The sequence below is a fragment of the Triticum dicoccoides genome, chromosome 7B, assembly GCF_002162155.2.
Source record: "Triticum dicoccoides isolate Atlit2015 ecotype Zavitan chromosome 7B, WEW_v2.0, whole genome shotgun sequence".
Lineage (NCBI taxonomy): Eukaryota > Viridiplantae > Streptophyta > Magnoliopsida > Poales > Poaceae > Triticum > Triticum dicoccoides.
The window spans coordinates 80,617,647-80,625,421 of NC_041393.1; the positions used below are offsets into that span (position 1 = coordinate 80,617,647).

The 7,775-nt window shown below is 46.5% G+C and overlaps 1 protein-coding gene across 1 annotated transcript; it reads left to right on the forward strand.

Annotated features, from left to right (window-relative positions):
* Positions 1-29: 29 nt before the first annotated feature.
* On the forward strand, positions 30-6,696 carry LOC119341671 (auxin response factor 16). The gene is made up of 13 exons (XM_037613534.1): positions 30-532; positions 883-995; positions 1,074-1,169; positions 1,277-1,333; positions 1,413-1,568; positions 1,670-1,754; positions 2,085-2,175; positions 2,260-2,424; positions 2,508-2,703; positions 2,915-3,053; positions 3,536-5,250; positions 5,905-6,095; positions 6,198-6,696. Exons 1-13 carry the CDS (start codon positions 487-489, stop codon positions 6,343-6,345), a joined length of 3,198 nt encoding a protein of 1,065 aa, XP_037469431.1. The 5' UTR covers positions 30-486; the 3' UTR covers positions 6,346-6,696.
* Positions 6,697-7,775: the final 1,079 nt, after the last annotated feature.

Sequence of the window (7,775 nt, forward strand, 5' to 3'; positions counted from 1 at the left end):
TCTCGGCCTCCGCTCGTGGCCCGCCTCTTTGCCCCCCTCCTCCCACAGCCGTGTCCTCCTGGCCGTCCCCAAGCACCCGAGCCCCCACCCCCGCGCTTCTGCCGGAGCTCCCAGGCGCGCGCCGCCGGGACGACGGCGAGCACCTGGTGCTCGGGGCAGGCGGAAGCTAGCCAGCAGCGCTAGCCCGGGGCCGCGTGCTGCATGAGCGGAGGCGCCGCGCGCGAGCTGCACGGCGACGGCGCGGCGTGGCGGGCAGCGACGAGGGTCTCTCTAGCTTTACGCGGCGGGCGGGCGCGCGGCTCGCTCCTTGCCTGATCGTGGATTTTATACTCGCCGCCGCCGCCGCCTCGTGCGGCCTGCTGTAGCTGGAAAGGCGCCCGTGCGCCCTCCGGGCCACCGGCCAGCTGATAAAAAGGCGGACGAGTGACAAGGGGAGGCGGATATTCGGGTATCCGGAGGCGAGATTTGGATCGGGATCTCGCCGGGATGAAGGACCAGGGATCGGCCGGCGTCTCGCCCGGCCCGCCGGAGGGTGCGAATCTCCTCCTCTGCCCATGCTTACTTACTGTACAAGTACTTCATTAATTAACACTCTAATTCCCCTCAAGGATGCATGCCCATTAGTAGTACCAGCTTAAGCAATAAGCATCTCTGCATTTGCCAAGTTCATTCATGGCCATTGCTATTGCTGTACCGTGCACCCAGAGGTAGCTGTAGCAGTTGGTTGCAACTGATTTCTGTTACATCCTGCACAAGATTTGTACTTTTCTGCATGACCTTCCTATGAATGTTTGCAAGATAAAGCATGTACTACATGTACTATAACGTCTGATGGATGCACTTGCACTGTAAGTAACCACTGGGCGCGCGTTTGCGAAGCAGGGGAGAAGAAGGCCATCAACTCGGAGCTGTGGCATGCCTGTTCCGGGCCTCTGGTGGCGATGCCGCCGGTGGGCAGCCTTGTCGTCTACTTCCCACAGGGCCACAGCGAGCAGGTGCGTCATTTATCTCTCAACTGTAGGAAACATGCCAAAAATCATGACTAGTTTCTGAAAATTCCCCTTCTTGGGCAGGTCGCCGCTTCGATGCACAAGGAGGTGGACATCATCCCCAATTACCCTTCTCTTCCTTCTAAGCTGATCTGCAAGCTTCTGAGCCTCACCCTACATGTATGTGTTTCCCCCCCTTTTCCACCGTGGTTGCAATGTAACAGCTTGCCTTTTGTTTCTATTCTATTCCCGTTTTACTGATTGGGCACACATATTTGTTTGCACAGGCAGATTCTGAAACAGACGAAGTTTATGCTCAGATGACGCTTCAGCCTGTTAACAAAGTAAGTTCGCGGATTTCTTGATTCCGTGCCATGCGTTCTCTTTGAAAATTCTCATAACATCTCCGCATATGCATGTCAGTATGATCGGGACGCAATGCTGGCATCTGAACTGGGTCTGAAGCAAAACAAGCAGCCAGTGGAGTTCTTTTGCAAGACGCTGACAGCGAGCGACACAAGTACTCATGGTGGATTCTCGGTGCCACGTCGTGCGGCGGAAAAAATATTCCCACCACTAGTAAGAATAATTGACTTCATAACCTTGAAATAACTTGGATCAGAGTATGGATTTATCAGATTTAGTAAATACCTGCCTTACCAGGGTAACATGTTCGATAGGACTTTACGATGCAACCACCCGCTCAAGAGCTGATGGCCAAGGATCTTCATGACATTCCATGGAAATTCCGACACATTTTTCGAGGTATGTATGCATTCATTTAATGTTAAATATAAGTTGATAAGCAGTTCCCTGCCATATTTTTTGTTGTGGAGCAATTACTTATGTTTAGCCATTTCGCGCTGTAGCCTTCTAGTGCTACAGTTAGTGGGCACAATTTCATTTTGAAAACTTCTCTGTTGATTTTCATGGACTTAGTCACCAATTTGCATTTTTGCCAGATATATCCTATTAGCGTTCATTCTTTTTCTTGGAACTTCAAGGCAGTCTTTGCACTGGGACATGTTGGCTGGTCAATCAACAGCATCGTGTACTTATCCCTCTACTTTTGTGCACATGCACATGCACATGCAGGTCAACCAAAGAGACACCTTTTGACAACTGGTTGGAGTGTCTTTGTCAGTACAAAAAGGCTTTTAGCTGGTGATTCAGTTCTGTTTATAAGGTAGTTTCATCAAATTCCGAATTTAAATGGCGGAGTTCTTATATACTATTTACAAGGAACAAGGATCCTAAACTTCTTTTTCAGGGATGAGAAATCTCAGCTTCTCTTAGGCATACGGCGTGCTACAAGACCTCAGCCAGCTTTATCATCCTCAGTTTTATCCAGCGACAGCATGCACATTGGGATTCTAGCAGCAGCAGCCCACGCTGCCGCAAACAGTAGTCCTTTTACTATTTTCTACAATCCAAGGTAGTGTAGTTGTTACTTGATATCCCGCATGCAGACACTGTTGCTATCCAGCACAATAAACTCATAACATTTGTTTTGGATAGGGCGAGCCCATCAGAATTTGTCATCCCTTTAGCAAAATATAACAAGGCTCTGTATACACAAGTTTCTCTCGGGATGCGGTTCAGGATGCTGTTTGAGACTGAGGATTCGGGGGTCCGAAGGTACATGGGCACGATCACGGGTATCGGTGACTTGGATCCAGTGCGGTGGAAGAATTCTCATTGGCGGAACCTTCAGGTGTGCCACTGGTCTCATTTTCAATTCTGCAGTGTTTTCATATCCATATCACCCAGCTGTGTTTAGCAAGGAAACATCTCCATCAAATAGTCAGCTTACATGTACACAAGTCAAGCCTGACACTGAGCAAATATTATAGACACCAATAATCTGATACAAACGTAAATGATATTTGCATTTCTCCTGACTTGATCTCCTTTTTCCAAGATAGGTTGGTTGGGATGAATCAACTGCATCTGAGAGGCGCACTCGTGTTTCGATATGGGAGATTGAACCAGTTGCCACACCTTTTTATATTTGTCCACCACCATTTTTCAGGCCAAAACTTCCTAAGCAGCCAGGAATGCCAGGTGCAGATACTTCTGCTTATTGAGTTCTATGTATGGTAGTAGTATGGTTTAGGAACAGTAGAGTATTTTTGTTGGTAATCTCAACCTTCGGGCGTTTCGGCCTTTTAATCCTGTTACCATTCTATTTTTGTTGGATTCATAAATTGGTATTTACGACATTGCAAACTTAAGTTCTATAAATGTGGGAAGGTATTTTCCTGAATATGGCACTTCTTGCATATGTATAATAAACTCTACTCATGAATTAACAGGATGAAGTGTGGAGTATCCGTTTAATTATAAATATAAGTTGAATAAACATACAGACTTATATTTCAAGCATATGGTTGCTCTTGCTTGTATGGAAACATGTGATGAGTAAAAATTGTGAAGTTCTTGCTTTTAATACATATGCTGAAGTTAACTTCTTGATCAAGTTTTAAGTACTCTTCTGAAGATCTGTTTGACCATTATATAACTTGCAAACTTTATATATCTTGCAGATGATGAAAGCGAGGTTGATAGTGCTTTCAAAAGAGCCATGCCATGGCTTGGTGATGACTTTGCCCTAAAAGATGTCCAAAGTCAATTATTTCCAGGCCTGAGCTTAGTTCAATGGATGGCTATGCAGCAGAATCCTCAGATGCTTCCAGCTGGTGCCCCAGCTGTGCAGGCGCCGTACTTGAACTCCAGTGCAATGGCTATGCAGGATGGGATGGGCACTGGCAATGACGACCTGATGAGAAGATTCAATATGCAAGGCCAAAATATTGGTTTATCTAACTCACAGGTTGGCTCAAAAATGGACCACCCTGCAATGGCGCAACATCAACAGCAGTCCCACCAACTACAACAACAGCAGCAGGTCCAGCAATCACAGCAAAGTTCTGCGGTTCAGCAACAGCAAGCCCAATTGCTGCAGCAGAATGCCATTCATCTCCAGCAGCAGCAAGAACATCTCCAACGTCAGCAGTCACTGCCACAGCAGCAGCAAGAACATCTCCAAAGGCAGCAGTCACAGCCACAGCAGCAGTTGAAGACCGCTGCAAGTATGCCGTCAATGGAGCAGCATAAGCTGAGAGAACAACAGCCCCAAGGTGGACAGGCTGTTTCGCAAGCACAAATGTTGAGCCAGATTTTCCAGCCATCTTCCTCTCAGCTACAACAGTTGGGTTTACCAAAGTCGCCTACCCAGCGCCCGGGATTTCCAGGTTTACCAACTGCGTGTTCTTTGCAGCAGCCAGCTCTAGGCCAGGCACCACAGGTCCAGCAAGCAGCAGAATATCAGCAGGCCCTTTTACAGAGTCAGCAACAGCAGTTACAACAACTGTCACAACCAGAAATGCAGCTCCAGCTGCTTCAAAAGATTCAGCAGCAAAATATGTTATCTCAACTGAACCCGCAGCATCAATCGCAGCTGATGCAACAGTTATCACAGAAAAATCAGGAATATCTCCAGCAACAGATTTTGCAACACCAGCTGAGCGGCTCTGATGCTATGGTCCAGTTCAAACAATCACATCAGACACCCTCAAACAACATCACAGGATCTCTGACGCCCCAGCAGCTTGCAAGGTCCCACTCAGCACTTGCCGAGAGCGAGGATCCATCAAGCTCAACTGCTCCATCTGCCAATCGTCTTTCTCCAATGAATTCATTGAGCAGAACACACCAAGGGAGCAGAAACCTAACTGACATGACAACATCACCACATATTGACAACTTACTTCAGGAAATTCAAAGCAAGCCAGATAACCGAAACAAGAATGATACGCAGAGTAGCAAAGAAACGATCCCTGTACCCAATCGATACCCAGTTTCAGATCAACTGGATGCTTCATCTGCCACGTCCTTTTGTTTAGATGAGAGCCCACGAGAAGGCTTTTCATTTCCCCCAGTTTGTTTGGACAGCAATGCTCAAGTCGACCCAAGGGATAACTTTCTTATTGCGGAAAATGTGGATTCACTGATGCCGGATGCCCTGTTGTCAAGAGGGATGGGTTCTGGAAAGGATATTTGCAATCTTCCTTCTGGGCAAAGGGATCACAGGGAGGTTGATAATGAGCTATCATCTGCTGCATTCAGTTCCCAGTCATTTGGTGTGCCTGACATGTCCTTCAAGCCTGGATGTTCAGGTGATATTGCTGTTAATGATGGTGGAATGCCAAGCCAAGGATTGTGGAATAATCAAACACAGCGGATGAGAACTTTCACAAAGGTTGGTATTGTTTACTTTTAAGAGTATGTTTATCACGGATACCTACACGTGCACTCTGAAAATTGTGAAGTACCCTGTGAAGTATATTTAATGCACACTGCACACACCACAACTGATCCTACATGCCTCTTAACTTGAATATGTGTACTTGATTCTGGATTGGGGAATCATGCTTAGAAATACTTGAAGTTTTTCTTTGTTAGTAATAGTTAGTTCGGATATAGTCCTGGAAATTCATAAAACATGCTGTTTTTTAACTCCTTTAGCCCTGCAAATTAGTAGAACCATTTCTTTTAGCATTGGGTATTGAAATCTATTTAAATAGGGTCAGGGAGGCTGTTATGCAGCCTAAATACCCAATGGTCAATTGGCAGAAATAATAATCTGAATTTGAAGCATTCCATGGAGGTTGTGTTTGTAACATTTTCTCCATATCCATGTCTGTTTTGATCATGGGTTATCCTGTTTTGCTAGGACTAAACATTATCCTTATGTCCTGGAGCATCACTAACTCCTGTTCCAAAGTCACATGTGTAAAAGTCCTAACCTAACAATCGAAGCATCCTGAGATCATTATTTACACCCAAGTTATTCTTAATTCCGTATACGAGTAGCATTAATTTTTGTTATGTGCCAAACTATCTTGATTTGAAGGTTCAAAAGCGTGGATCTGTGGGGAGATCAATCGACATCACACGGTATACAAATTATGATGAACTTCGGCATGATCTTGCATGCATGTTTGGTATTCAAGGCCAGCTTGAAGATCCGTACAGAATGGACTGGAAGCTAGTCTATGTTGATCATGAAAACGACATCCTCCTTGTTGGGGATGACCCATGGGAGTAAGTTCTTCCCTTCCACTATCATCTATCCAGTATTATCCGCAACTCTTTGTTAAACCGCCCCACCTCAACCCCTCATGATTCGGAAAACTTTGTCAACAGGGAGTTTGTGAGCTGTGTGAAGAGCATCAAAATATTATCATCTGTGGAAGTGCAACAGATGAGTTTGGATGGCGACCTCGGCGGTATCCCTTCACAAACACAAGCCTGTAGTGCTTCCGATGATGCAAATGCATGGAGAGGATCCTGATGTACATACTAAATTGATGTGCTTCTTACCATTGTTTAAAGGATACCCACAGGTTTAAGGACCCAACACACAGCTAGTATTATTCTGAGGTTAGACCTAGAGCCAACTCACTGACAAAATTGATCAAATGCTTCTGGCGAAAGGTGTTCAGCGAACCGCCTTATTGCGGAGCTGTTGCGTCTTGTTCCCACTAAAATACGGTGACCTATCTTCATGATCAGATTAGTTTCGTTTTTGGCACACAGAACTGCTTCGAATTTCATAAGCTACATGTGTTTACCTGGGACTTGCAGCCATTGTAATGTTACAAGTTGATCAACTATCTGAATGTATATATGTGTGATTTATGTACCTTCGGATGTAATAGTTCCACTACTTACTGAAGTAAAAAGTTGTATTGGCCAGAGAAAACCTGCTCCAGTGTCTAAAGAATTACAACACTTGTGTTTGTTCTCTCAGTAGTGTAGATGAGCCAGCACTAACTCACAATTGAGAATGTTTGCCTTTCATGTCGTTCCTAGTTTTCACTTTGGGACACGTGTGGTGGTGGGACCCACTAGTGTTTTTGTTGTATCGAGGGAGAGAAAAACATTGGGAGTCCCTAATGTCAGACTTGGGTAAATACCACCGGTGCTTTTATTTAGGCGAGCGATACGCGCCGGCGGACCGGCCGAAAGCCCAGCCGGTCGCGCGCGAGCCCTCCGATTTGGCTTCCTGCAGCCGTCGGATGCCTTCTTTCCCAATCGTTTTTTTTCTCTGGCTTGGTCAACGCAACATTTCGTGTCGGATGCCTTCTTTCCCAAACATTTTCTTCCCTGGCTTCGTCAATGCAGCAGTTCGTGCCCTCTAGTCTTCACGTGCGCGCTCCCGCGCGATAGCAGCAGTTCCCTGCTTCCCTCCTCTGCATGGCCGCCGGCCGCTCACACGTCGCCTCCTCGCAATGTTGCCCTCCGTTTCTCGCCCAAGAAGCCTTCCCAGCTCGTTGATTTTGGTTGCAGCTCTGCCGTCAAAACCGGATGCAATTTTCTCGGCTGTCCGGTTGTAACTCCCTGCCATCGATGCTCATGGTTGCAGCATCTTGGTGTGCCACTCATCGCCCTCACCGTCGAGCTTGCCACACAGGGTTCTACAAACAACGGCCACCTGTCAACCATGAATGGATGTAGCAAAACGTTTCATCCGTTGTAGCAAAACCCAACGACGGTTGCAGCAAAAACATCACCGCCGTTGTCGCGGGTTGCAGGTCCGCCGTGCATGTATGTAGCAAAAAAATTGTTGGTCGTAGCAAAAACCAATAGAGGTTGCAGCAAAATGTCACCGCTGCCGTCGCCAGTCACACCTCCGTCGTGGATGGATGTAGCAAAATGTTTTGTTGGTCGTAGCAAAAACCAATAGCGGTTGCAGCTCTGTGCTCTATGGTTGCTGCAACA